This window comes from Arachis hypogaea, chromosome 8 (assembly GCF_003086295.3).
Source record: "Arachis hypogaea cultivar Tifrunner chromosome 8, arahy.Tifrunner.gnm2.J5K5, whole genome shotgun sequence".
In the NCBI taxonomy this organism is placed as follows: Eukaryota; Viridiplantae; Streptophyta; class Magnoliopsida; order Fabales; family Fabaceae; genus Arachis; species Arachis hypogaea.
In genome coordinates, this window is record NC_092043.1 from 38,095,539 (window position 1) to 38,110,129 (window position 14,591).

General features: G+C 34.4%; 1 protein-coding gene across 2 annotated transcripts; it reads right to left on the reverse strand.

Moving 5' to 3' along the window:
- Positions 1-3,855: 3,855 nt before the first annotated feature.
- On the reverse strand, positions 3,856-9,018 carry LOC112707337 (tRNA (guanine(37)-N(1))-methyltransferase 1). 2 transcript variants are annotated; one of them, XM_025759027.3, is made up of 9 exons: positions 8,073-9,018; positions 7,147-7,245; positions 6,666-6,785; positions 6,401-6,567; positions 6,189-6,259; positions 5,219-5,361; positions 4,740-4,851; positions 4,444-4,556; positions 3,856-4,233 (listed from the first exon to the last, which is right to left on the reverse strand). In XM_025759027.3, the coding sequence occupies exons 1-9, from the start codon at positions 8,898-8,900 to the stop codon at positions 4,090-4,092; spliced, it is 1,797 nt and encodes a 598-aa protein (XP_025614812.1). In that variant the 5' UTR covers positions 8,901-9,018; the 3' UTR covers positions 3,856-4,089. The 2 variants fall into 2 exon arrangements, with proteins under 2 accessions (XP_025614812.1, XP_072057369.1); XM_072201268.1 differs by having other exon boundaries at positions 5,219-5,271; positions 8,073-9,003.
- Positions 9,019-14,591: the final 5,573 nt, after the last annotated feature.

A 14,591-nucleotide genomic window follows, 5' to 3' on the forward strand; every position in this document is an offset into this window, starting at 1 on the left:
ATCAGTAACAAGAAAAAGAAAAAAAAACATCCATGTGCTTATCAGTAACAACATCCGGTTAAAGTCACTGGTGCTGATTCTTGGCTTATATAGAGTTGGTTCCCTAACATTGTTGTTTAAATAAATGTCGAATTCGAATCTCATTTTGTACATATAAAATTTATTGTTTAACAATAAATCTTTAAATTAAACTTTAATTGGTAATAGATTAGTCATTAACCTATCGAATTAAAGAATGTCGAAAAAAAAAGGCTAGTTTCTTTTGTATTCATACATTGTGAAATTAATGAAGACTCCTAAGTTGTGATAACATGAATGCAAGTAGTCATATATATGATGCCCTACTTTTGCAAACCTTAGTGAATTGGGGACCCCAAGATGCAAAGCGTGTGTGTGAGGGTTGCAAAGAATTTTCATTTATTTTGTAAAAGGATAATAATGGTGAAGCTAAGAGTTGAAGCAGGACCAAATATCATGAAATCAAAGGGCATGTATAAGTAACAATCACCATCCCACAATCACAATCACAACATCAAGCACAGGATTATACTAGCGCCGCTTCTTGAAGAATAGCTAGGTTGGTCCCAACAACCTTGAAGATCACAAACTGATCCCCATCCATGCATTTGCTTTTCTGCTTTCATTAATTTCCTTGTTTTATTCTTTTTTATATTCATTTTCAATGTATTCTTATAGTTCATAATTGATTTACTTTTAGAGAAGATTGGATTGGGAGTTTAAGATGGGGAAAAAATTTTATGGATGAATTTTGTTTGTATTCCTACTTAAGAAATTCAATTAAAAAAGTTTTACCCTATTTTCTCCTTAAAGTGAACCTACCCTGAGTGTTATTATGTTTCACTTTTACCACACTTTAATGTAACAATAATATTATTATTTGTCTTTGAAGGGGACCACCTTGACACACCTATTATTAACCTTCGAAAATGCAATCATGCTTTCTTCTTCTGCAAATACCTACTTCATCATTATTACTTAGATCATAGGGGGAGGCCAAAATAACAAATTAAAACAACACCAAAACATTCCCAATATTTCTATTTCGATCATTCCTAATTATACATCTTCACATGCAAGTTTCAAATTATTTTTCGTGTATAACCATTAACCAATTAAAATCTAATCTATATATATATTTACAAATACAATCAGTTAATGGTTATACAATTAACAATATAAACAAGTAATTGTTGTTGTTAGTGAATTTGTCTAAACTTGAATCCACTTCTTTTTTAATGGTTAACGAATTTAAAATAATAAAATATAAAAATATGTTTAATTTTTAAAGTATATTTTATATATAAATGTTATCTTATTATATCTAATTCAACTTTAATTAATTTTTAATCGAATCTTTGAATTTTTAATTTTAGTAGTTGGAATAATAATAATAAGGGTGAATGAAGAGGAAAAGCAGGACCCCACAAACAGCTGTTTTATATGAATGCATGTCATACAAATATAACACACTTCATGTTTCATAAATATGGAGGAATCCACCGCCCAAGACGAAGGTTTCACTTCTTGTTTTGTAGCAGCAAAAAGGGGTGGTTTAATGAGTGTGACAATGCAATTAAGTTGTGGGGAAGAGAAGTTAGGACCTAAATCAACTAATACATTATTTTAGGAGGACCATTCATAATAAAACATAAAAATTATACACAACCAAAAACATCGTAGCACATGTCCTGATGAACCTGATCATAAGAGAAGCGTTGTTATTTAAAAAAAAAAAAAAAAGTAATATTGTTTGTTGAGAGAATTGCCATAAAGGAATAGTGTTGTTAGAGTAACTGTTGGTTGTAACTTTATGCAACTAGTGAAGGAGCATAACTATTTCTATACAAAACAGCCAAAGATACCTCTCTCACACATACATACCAATAAGACAATAAAATCAAAGAAGGACCACACTCACCTCCCCAGATCATTATTTAGATCTCAATCTCAACTGAGATTTCCTCTGCTACTCCACTTTTACCCTTCTGCCCTTACCTACCATCCTAAAAAGACCCTTTTGCCCCTCTCCCATCTTATGCCATAAGGATAGATGAAGTACATGGATCAAAGAAGATATTGATGAAAGCAACATATATATAGCTTAGTCCTTAGGGTAGTGAGTGTTATATGGAGCGTGGAGGGAGGGATTCCAGGATGGGTGTGTTGTTGATACATATAGAGAGCATTGATTAAATTGCAGAGAGAGAAGAAAAAGGGCATGTTTAAGGGTCACCATCACCTGGTAGTTGTGTTGGTCCTGCCAAAAGGAAAACAATTAGAAAACAAAATGAACAGACATAAAAGCAAACATGTTTCTCGTACATGTCCCACACTCCCACCTTAGTAAACACACACCTCTCTCAGCTCTCCTCCAACTCTCTCACCTATCTATCGCATTTTTCACAAATCATCATAATATTATTCTTCCTATAATTCTATCTTCTCATTACAATTATGCACTTCAGTTACTCATCGAACAAGTATTGAACAAACTTGATTAAATTTAATTATAAAAAAGATTTGATTATGTAATATCTCTCATAAAATAATATATTTATGCATAAAATATATATTTTTAAAAAATATTTTTTTGTGTTTTATTATTTTAAGTTAATTGATTGCTAAAAATTAAACTCATTTAATCAATTTACTGATTCGCTCATAACTTAAAATTAAACTCATTTAATCTTGTGATCGATTTTCAGTTAATTCAATTCAACCAACTAATTTGGTCCGATTTCTAAAAGCATGGTTAAAAACACACGCAAAGATAAAAGAATACTCATATCATATATTGATATTACTCATATTAGAATTGAGTAAGTATAATGCACAATTACTTAGAGAGTATCTTTATTACCTTTTTGTGAATGTATGGTGTGGATATATATATTTTGTTATTTGAGAAACACCAAGCAGACAAGGAACTTATAATTACTTGTCATATTTGTAGTGTCCCTTTTTATGTCTCTCCAATTAAATAATAATACATTTGTCAAATTTATTGGTAAAGGTAAAAATTAATTTCTTTCATTAATTTAAATGTCATAAATATGTTAGTGGATACATATATTGACACATTAATATTGTGAGAACATTTCGAAATCCAGATAGTACTAAGAAAAAATTGAGTTGGGAGGCAAGTTCAGTTTGGTGATTAAGAGGAAGCATACCAAACTGAAACGTGTCACAGCCCATACAAGAGATGAAGTGGACCCCGTGGGGATATGCACGAAGAGTCGAAGACAACCCAACAAGAAGTTAGGAGTCAGTGGTACTAGAATTCAAGGGCTTCTACATGTGACATCAAAGTTCAAACCATCTTTCGCTCATACTATGAAGTATGAACCTTCAAAGATCAACATTGTTGGATTTGTTGCAAAGACATTTTACTCTCTTGTGGTTATGTTATTTTGGCCCCCTGACTGGGTCCTTAAGATCTTGTTTTCTGTCTCATGTGTAAGGCTGTAATTGTAAGCCATAAATCATAGGTATGTTTGGATAACAGATCCCGAAAGAAAAAAGAATTAAAAAATAAATGGCCAATTTTGTTGGAACAGTATTTTACATTTGAATAGAATATTTGAAAAATACTCTTGATTATTGGGATTGTTTGTGATTCAGCTTAGATAAAGGAAGAGGATAATTATTAATAAAGGAAAAGGTACTTTTGCCCATCTTTTGTTAATTTTATTTTCATTAGAAACATATAAAAAGATGTCTGCCAAAAAAATGATTTTTTTTTGTTGAGGAAAAATGATGTTATTTATGAGGAACTGGCAGTATCAGCATTTGGGTCGATCATGGAACCACTCTTGAATAAGATAAATCAACTTCAACTCGAAAAGAACCCACCCGCAGCTCTTACAATTCAATAAATGCATGTTATTGGACTTTTATTTCAAACATCCTAAGAAAATAAATAAATAAACAAAGCTATGCTGTGGTATGGATTTTGAAAAATACATGTTACAACATATGTACATTATTCGCTCTGGGCATGGGGCAACTAATGTAATGCAACAAAACTTTCTCCATGCAATGTGGCTAAATGACAGTAAAAAATATTTAAGTATCAATTGCAGTATTAGCAAATGCTACACTTCTAGGGAGAACGAATGATGCACACAACATCCATTTTCCAGGCGCCACAAGTCGTACACGTCGCATTTCTACGTCGACTGCAACCTCTAGCAGGGCAATTCTTATTCTCTGCACCACAAGGGCTTCTTCGTTAACATGCTTTTATGTTTGTTGCAAGGTATAAGTATGACTAAATAAACAAAAGGAAGCAGAGGGAAAAAAAGAAACAGGTCACATGCATTCAACAGTGACACAATGGTAAAATTCCCAGTCATTTGGTGTTGAGTCTGATCCAATGACTGCACAAAAATATATACAGATAAAATACCAGCAACTTACCTCGTGAAAATCAAATTCCGGATCTTGCGCTTTGGAGAATCCATAAACATGGATCGTTGGCAAGTTGCATTCCGTGTCCTTGGGTCTGTCTTTATATATTCCCCTAAATGCATCTGCAGTAGAAGAAAAGCATCTAGAAGTTTATCAAGGTGTAAACAGTTAACCAGATTTAAGTTATAACACTTACATACAAAGTAGGGTCGATCAAATTAGATGAGTGACATATATTTGGATAGATTAAAGGAACATGAGATATAAAAAAAGAAAGTCACAGTGATCCAGTCATGAAAGGCAACCTAAAAATTCTGCAGCTTCATTTGGCAAGTTCATAACCACTTGCGTGATTGATTGAGCTTTATCACTGGCATACATAGCCTTAATGAACCTTCTCCCATCCATGTTAAAGACCTAGAACAACCGATTAAGAAAAATATTGTTACTGTACGCTGATTCAAGTGTAACTTCTGCTTTGTTTATTAATCAACATGTGGAACTACACTAATAATGGGTATAGTGCATAGTTTTTAATCATCACTCAGTCACATCATTGTGTAGCACACAAATAATACTTCAAATCCTAAAGAGACACTTTGAAAATTCCTGCTTATATCCGCACTTCCTACCTGCTAATCCATATATAAATATTTTCAGCACTTCTACATTAACAAAGAAATGGCATCTATATATTCCATGGAGCTGCTTCCTTTTTATCATTTCGTGTGTAAAAGTTCATGAAATATATTCGAGAAGATAACCACTTAACAAGCAAGCATACCTCAATCTTCCTTTCAAGTTTGTTTAGAACACTATTTCTTTCCAGATACTCCACTGCAAATGGGTTTAAATCATTAGCGAAAACATGCTTAACTATCTTTGTTGCAGATATGGCCAAGGGACCAACTCCAGAAAAAACATTACCTGTCAATATGATTTTATAACATTATTATTATTATTTAGTAGTCATGAATTTTATCCAAAAAGAAAAAACCTATCATTAAGTCAACATACAGAGAATGCTCTAACAAGTCACCAACTAAAGATAAAAAGAGAAGTTATTGCATGGAAAAGGAAAAGGAAAAGGAAAGTCTTTGAAGCAACAGCAACACTTTTGTGCTGTCTGTTTTATGCAGGTCCACTAATTGTTGCTTAGTTTTTATTTTCCTTGAGACTTTCAATGTCATAAGGACTTCAAAGTAATTTTACTGTTCCCATTTTCCAGGAAATCATAAATTCAAGCAAATATCATTTAAACAATAAATCATTTTTAAAAAATTAATTGCTCTCTTAAATATTAGAAGCTGCTAGACTACACACTATCCAGCTACCAACAACGGGCTGTCTAGCCATCCAAGACTTCTACACCCACTCAACACATAAATCAGTTCTTCACGTGCTTAAATCTATGTAAACCAGCATGTAGCACTAAAATAACCTGAGCCCATAAGTTGTGAAAAGGTTAAATCTCAGACAAAATTCAATTCCAAGCATTTCTCAATGATCTCATTCTCACAGCCATACTGTTTAGCAAATCTGCACCAAGACCCAAGTAGCACTATCTAATTGTGTCACCGTTAAGCACTTTTGATATTCAAACATTTGTTACAAACAATCAAATTTCATCATTGGTAGCTGACATCAGATTACGCTGAACAGCCAAATTTGTTCAAAACATAGGATCAAATGACACAGAAACTGAAATATAACATAAGTAGGCTGGTATATAATCTAAAGAAATAGATACATACAGACAACATCTTTCCATGTAAAACCACTCAAAAGCCTTTGTCTTTCAGTTGCAAGCCTAGAACTCCAGTATCTGCATAGTAAAAAAGAAGCAAATTCCAGGTGTTTACTATGTTAGGATATAGAGAACTATTACATTGACATGAATTGAACAATTATTAAAGCAAGTCTTCCAAAATATTTTGTACTGGTCAGTGATGTAAATAGAGCATACACTGTTGCTAAGTCAACCTGAAAGCGTATTCCGTTCTCAACAACTGTGGTAACTAGAGAGTGGTTTCCTGCTAGAACCTCAAGCTGCATGGTCATGTATTCATTATGAATGGAATCAATCTTGTTCACAACTGTTTGTATCTTTGGCTTATTTTTATCCAGCACAACCTGAATATGATACTATGTGTTAACATGATTAAGAAATTTTATGATGTTCTAGGTTACACGTTTAACTTGATTGGTAAAGATATTTCTATACAAAGAACCTTTGCTATGAGTGTTTTGTATGGTAAATGTTCCTCTCTCAAATTCAGGTGTGCAATGTGACCAACGGTCTCAAAAGCTGAAGGAACAACCACACCATCAGGTAGCAAGACCTCTAGGATCTGCAACAATAATAAAGGACTGACTGACTGAGAATTTCTTTTTTCACTCACAATTTGAAGTTGGATAAAGAAATTCAATAATTTCTTTTTTAAAAGAACATATCTTCTAGAGATCATAATACAAATTTGAAATTAAAAAGTAAACATCGTATGGAACACAGGGCAAAACATATTATTTTATTTTTGAAGCACAGATATCATTTATGTAAACCATGAGGGTGAAAAGAGAATTTCATCTCCCACGACAAGAGAAAGAGAAAAATCTTTACATATGAAAAACTGAACACAGATACACACAGCACAGGCTAAAAGAGATTTATATTTACAACAGTGGATAACTGGATATCCTTGGTCTAATTACCTCATTCATCTGCCAATAATCATAAAACAGAGTCAATTTGCACCTAACTAGCTCAAAAGTCAAATTTGCACTCTTTTCGGCATACTCCTTTAATACGGCCTGAAGACAGGAAACATAAACCATGTCAAAAGTGAATGGGTAAAATGTCAGAAACAAAATGTAATAATAATACACAAAAGACAGATATGAATCTACATATGATTATCCCATTTAAAACTACGAATAGCAAGATGAAAAAGTTTGACCAATATCAGGTAACAAATATCCAAACATTAATGTAATTTTTCAACTGTTTTGTATTCACTTTCATGCTAGCACAATTAAACTGAACTAGCGTAAATAACATGACACTAAGGTCCTCAAGGATTAACAGTATAAATTCCCCACATCAGCATGAAGCTAAAATTGCACGAAGGACTAGATGGCTTGTACAATCTTACAAAGCATACCAAACACAAAACATCATATGAGATTAACATACATGCTTTCAGATGCCTAGTACCATAGCATCACAATGCTATGCCTAAAGCCCTGTTTGTTATGTTGTATAAGTATATACTACATAACTCATTTTTATTATATCTTGTTTGGTGTGAGGTATGATATATGTGATAGGATTAAGTTACTCGTCTAACCTATTCAGCTGGTATCAATTTACAAGAACCAATGCATACCAAAGCATAGCATCAATAAACTACTACAAAGACCAACATCACTTGGTAAGAACTAACGTATCAACAATCATATTCAAGTCTTCTGAAACGGGTAAGAACTAGTGCCAGAGCTTTGTTTCCGCAATGCTCAAACCGAATTAGTTAGATTGCAGATACTAATAATAATATGAACAAAATCAGATATAGAAAGCAGTTGCAAAATGCTTGTTTGTCACAGAACTCACAGAAACAAAAGACCCACACACACACCACCTTGATAGCCTCAGGCAAGTCTTGGACGCCGCGACCGGCATACCGTTCATCCAGCAACAGCAACCTCGTGGAGCCCCTCCACTTCTCCCTCCCAAACTCTTCCTCAACCAAATTCCCCAAAATACCCCCTCCATTATCGTCCTCTTCAACAACCTCCACCGTAGCAAAACCTTTCTTCCCCGTGCATCTCTCGACTTTCACCTTCTCCTCCTCCTCCTCCTCCTCCTTCTTCTTCTTCTTCCTCTTCGGCGGCCTCGATATCTTCGCCAGGTTCCTGAACTTCACGAAGCCACGCGTATTGAACGTCCTTGCGAGCTTCTCTCTGTACAGAACCGGGCTCAAAACGTCGCCGTCTCCCTCGGCTTGGCCGTAAATCCATCGCTGCAACGACACGTGTCCTTCTTCTCCTCCTCCTGATTCTCCGGAGGTAACTAGCGAAGCGAGGTCGGGATCGAGGTCATCACCGGGGACGCGAGCGATGTTGCGAACACGAGGCCAGTTGAGGAGGTGGCCGCGGAGGCGAGTCTCTAAGGCGGAGCAGTGGGCGGAGGGGACACGGAGGGCAGAGAGGTGGAAGACGCGAGTGAAGGCATCTTCACGGAGGGTGAGAAGGGTATCGTTTTGGGGGCGTTGAAGTGTTGGAGCGGTTCCTTTGTGGAGGGAAGGTCCGTATAAGATTGGATTGGGATTGGTGGATGAGAAGCGGGTGAAGGATATGGAAATGGGAATTAGGGAGAGGGAGTGTTTGGGATTTGTAAGAGGAAGGAAGAGGAGCTTAGTTGGAGTGGGGAAGTGAGTCCTTAGGAATATGCTCCCTGCTGTCTTCATTCAGAATCAACTGCGTCTGTGTTTCTGTTACTACTCCCGATTCTATGAGCCTATGAATATGGTTGTAGTTTCAGCCCAAGTGAGGATGATGTTGCGGTCAAGTTCTGAAAATCGAATTGGTCATCGAATCACTTTAGTTACTGATTTATTGGTTTATTGATTCAATCGGTTCAATCGTGGTTCAATCAAAATAATTATTTTATAATAAAATAATAAATAAAATATAAATAAACACATTAAAACATAATTATAATTTACTTTATATATATATATATATCAACAAAATGTTAGTAATAGCTAAATTCATTGTTTGCATTCTCTTACAGATTATATAACTTGGTTTATTGTTCAAACAAGAAAACCTCATTTCAAAACATATGCACAGAATAACGGCAGGATAGGACAATGCTAATACAAACTGGAATTTTTGCACTAAAAGGCCTCTTCAAACCCACACATTCAACACATTATTAAAAAAAAAACGCATACCTTGCATTAAATCAAGCAAACATTTCAATTTGTCTTGATATAAGTTCACTCAGTTCTAAGAATACATACGTCAAATTCTTCAGAAACATATTTTTAACAAAAGAAACATAAACCAAATAAGCTCTTTTACAAAATTAGCATAAACTCACAAGCTCTAATTTAATAAGATGATCACATGGGTAAAACCCGCGACACTTCAAATTCACTGTACACAACAAAAACAATAAAAGAGTGCATAAAAGATATCATCTTAGTCCAATTTGCTTTATACCAAAGAATAAAATGTAACAAGCATAACTTTGACATTAACCTGGAGACGGTCTCAAGAAACATGCCAGGACGTACTGGATGTGACTTTCTTCCAGTCGCACTCACCTGATTGTAATGAAAGTTATACATGTTATGTCGCTATAATTTGCATTCCTGCATAAAACTTAGGGTGAGTATGTTAACCAAGGTTGCGATAACCGAACCGGTCAATGAACCGGTAAGGTGACTGGTTCACTGGTTCGACTGAGGTTCAACCGGAGTTCAACCGGTTTAATTAAATATTAAATAAAATTATTAAATTCAATATATAATTTTAAATATTTAAATTAAATCATTTATAAACTAATAAAATTGAAAATTTCTCAATTTCACATAATAAATTATACATAATTTATCAATAAAAATTCATAAATAATTTCAAACATCAAAATTTATAACTAAAATAGATCAAGACACACCTAAATAACACCCATAATGTTCTACCAACACAAAAAATCAACCATTTTTAACTTAACAAAAGTACTAATCATCAAAACTAAGAAAATCAGCAACAATTCCCATAATCAGCAACAACATCATTTCAATACCATAATCAGAAAATCAGCAACAATTCCCATAATTCTGATTTCTGAATCAAAATATACATCAGCAACAAAAATTAAAGTGAACCCATAGTTGGTAGTCACTCAAGAAGCACTACAAGATTGATTCATCTTGAAACCAACAAATACTGTAATGGCTTCATAGATCCTTGAAGCCAAAGGGCAAGGTCACCAAATTTGGCATAGATACAAAATGTAGAACCTTTACCTCAAATTGGAATGTTGATCATTATCTCCCTCTGATAATTCTAGCATGTCATAATTATCAACTACCAAAGTATCTAACAAAGGAAAATGTTCAATATCACAGCAAACAAAATGGTTTCAAGTCACAGCAAAAAAAATTCAAAATGATGGCGAGAGATGGAGAGAGATGAACGGCGATGATAGAGTGAGCTCGCGGTGACAGTGAGAGACGGAACTGCCGGCGAAGACAGAGAGAGATTAAGCAAACAAAATGATTCCAAGTCACAGCAAACAAAATTCAAAATCAAGCTAACAAAAATCATGAAGAAAATTAAGTAATTAACCAAACTAAATGATTCCTAGTCACAGAAGATAAGATATAATATAACATCACAAGGGTGATAAACATTGTAACAAAGACACCAAAAGTAACTAAAATATGAAATCAGAAATCTCAGAACCTGTAATCACAAGAATGAACAGCGCAAAACTCAGTCTAAATAAATAAATACTACAAAATGGAGAAAAGGAGAAGACCTACCTGACGGCGGTGAGGGAAGAACTAACAGAGGGGACGGTGACGGAGGCACGGTGACGGTGACGGAGGCATGGTGAACACAGAGAGGGCGCTCGAACAGAGGAAACGACGTCAAGCTCCTGCGACGGTGCCGAGCTTCCACACGCGACGGGGCTGCGGGGCTGAGGTGGCTGCGGCGGTTGACGTGGCTGCGGTGGCTGCGGGCAGCGGGTGGCGGGTGGCGGGGGCTTGAGTTGTTGATTTCTTTCGATTTCAGAGAGGAGAGGGGTGGGAGTGTGAATGGCCAAATGGGGGCTGCGGTGCGTTGAATGGGTAGCCGATTTAGGGTTCTTTTTTTAATGTAAAACGGCGCCGTTTTGACGTTGTTGCCAAACCGGAACTTCTTAAAAAACCGATCAGTTCAACCGGTTCACCGATTAACCGCCGGTTCAACTGATTCTTTTATCGGTTTTTTGCAGACAGGTTTATATGATCAACTGAACCGGCTTGGTCACCAGTTTTCGGTTGAACCGGTTAGTCCAGTTCGATTTTCAGAACAATGATGTTAAGAGAATCAAGATGGGGGAGAATGTTTCATAGATGAGATTTGTGTATAAAATTTTAAATAAGTTTTCACACAGGAAGAGTATATAATCCGAAGGACTGACCGGTGGAATAGAGTTAGCACCAGCAGAACAGTAGCTACGAGACGGAGGCAGGAGGCGAGACCGGTAACGGTAGTTTCGAAGCTCAAATGATGGTTGCACGATGGTGGGAAAGGAAGTTGCGACGGCAGCGGTAGCAGGCCAGTGCCTAGACGGAAGTCAGGGAGTGAGGGAGGAGCTCGATGACGATGAGAGGAAGGAGCAGCTCAAGGTCGAGGGTGATGGGGGAATGCTGCGCGTTTTGCCGTTTTGGAGTGAGGGTTGGGTAATGTTAGGGTTCCTCAATCCAAGCGGCGCCGTTTTTGCAAAAATTCAGAAAATCGGCCATAACAAATACTAAAGAGAGACATTCATGGCAAGGATTGAAAATCAAGGCTTTCTATCATAGTCATTAATCATAATACAATAATTAACAAGAGCCAATCCTATTTCGTCATCTCTAACATCGGAAGAAGGTACAATGTTATCTTCACATTGATAGAAAGTCAAATAAGACTAGTTAATTTCAATCCATAAGTCCTAATCAACTTACTAATTGAATTAGCAAGAGATTAGAGTCAATGAAAATAATATTAACTAACAACTCTGGGTCACCAACATAAGTTGGGTATTAATGACTTAAGATTGCCTAATTTCTCTTTCAAAGCCAATAATGCTCAAAAAGCTACTCTAAAGTCCAACCAAACATTGGGTCAAACACTTGGAAGGCATAAAAAGGAAGCATCATAAAATTGCAAAATAATAAAATCTACAACTATCTAATGCAAGGAATCAACAATAACAACTAAAAAAAGCAATATTAAACATGAAATACCTCAAATTGCATTAAAAGAAATTGAAATTGACAAGAGTGTTTATAACATAAAAAATGACATAAAAGAGAAATTAACAAAAGGAACTAAGAGAACAAGGATGTAAGAATAAAAAATTGCAAAGAAAACTAGATAAAAACAAGAATTAAAACCTAAATTTAAGAGAGTTTGACCTAGTTCTACCCTAATTCTAGAGAGAAGAGGGAGCTAGCTTCTCTCTCTATAAACTACCTAAAACATGATTTCTACACTACCTAATTGCTCCCCCCTTATTCCCTCTTGAATTCTACATCAAATAGCTTCATAAATGAGTTGGATTTGGGTCTGAAAGGCTCAAAAATCGCCTCCCTCGTGTTGCCTTTAATGAGGTCACGTGACCAACATCACGCGTGCGCGTGGTTGACGGGTGCACGTCGCCTGGCAAATTGCCTCATCACGCGTACGCGTGGATTGGAAAATGTCCTCCTCACGCATACGCGTGCGTGTGGCATTGAATCCTCCAGGTGGTGGTTTACCCTGTGGCGGATGTCAGCAGTTCGAGTCCGCTTTTTTATTTAATAGAATTATTTTTATTTAAAAATTATATTAAATAAAAATAATTATAAAATTCTGTTTCTTTGATTTTATTAAAAAATATAACTATTTGAAACTATTTTTGTTTATATACAAATTCTATATTCTATTAGAGAATAAAATCCAGCTAATTTAATGTTCATTTCTTCATGAGTTCTCCATTTTGCATGTTTTTTTTTCACTTCTTCTATCAAATTCTTGTCTTATAAACTTGAAATAACTCAACAAACATATCAAGGTATCGTATAAAATTAAGGTGAATTAAATTTAATAATCTAAAAGCCTAAAAAACATATTTTCACTCTTAAACACAAATTAAAAAAGAATTATAAAAAATACTATTTCATTGAATAAATATGAGATAAGTTAATAAAATCTTCTAAATTCAACACAAGATAAACCATAACATTAGAATTTATTAGCACCATCAGAGTTGTGGGGCTCCCTCTTATGTAGTGACTAGTGAAGACAGAAGTTAATGGGAAAGGGAGCTTCTCTTTAAAGAGGATCAAATATGTTCCCCCTTGGGAGGCTTTCGACATTGCTGTGAGGACCATGATCCAAATGCTCCGAGATCACTTGTGCGTTGGGCCAATCCATAATAACACTCAAAATATACGCAACAAAAATATCAAATTATTAAATATATACTATAAAAAAAGGGCTTTAAAGAGATTATATGCAGTTTCTCGAGCATATATATTTTAGTGTTAAAAATAAGAGAGTTTTTGCTAATGTTGATTCAAAAGTTAGAAAAAAATAAAAAAAAAATATTGGTCACCTTAAATTTATTTTTATTATTAAAATTTGATATTTTTTGTTAAGTAAAATGATCAAAAATATTTTTAAAAAATAAATATAGAGATCGATTTTCTTTATGTGTATATTTTTCAAATAGTTATCTGAATATCTTTATAAAATTTCATATCAAATGCACAAGCAAGTAGATAATCAAATACAAAAATTATTTACTATTTATAAAAAAAGTAATTTTTTTATTATTTATGTAACATTTAAAGGCATTTTAAGAATATTTTATAATTAAAATTTTTTTAGATAATTCTGTTAATAATTTTATAATTCGAGAGCATTCTTGTAGTTAACTTTTTTTTATTTTTACAAGTGTAATAATTAGTACCATGTACGAAGACTATTTTTTACTCAATATTATTATATACTTTTAGAATAAAATAACATATAGGTCAATTAATTTGTTGAACAAAAGAAAAACATTAATAAAATCACAATGGTTATGCTCGTATACTACTCAATAAAAGAGACGTTTTTAGTTTTTTCTTTTTGGAAAAGTCTAGGGCCAGCGTTTTATTGAATTTTGACCAGCATGTAACCAGCAGAGGAAGGTGAGCCATTGGATAAAATTTCACACCAATCTCACACCATCAAATCATCATTGATGGCTAGTTGATGGCTAACAATCACAAAAATTGCTGGCCCCTAGCATTGCTCTTTTTTTTTAGCAATATAAAATGTTAGTTTTTATGAATTTTTTTTTTGAAAACTAGTTTTTATGAACTTTGATCCTCTATCTTTATGATCTTTTCACGCTCCTTGTAATA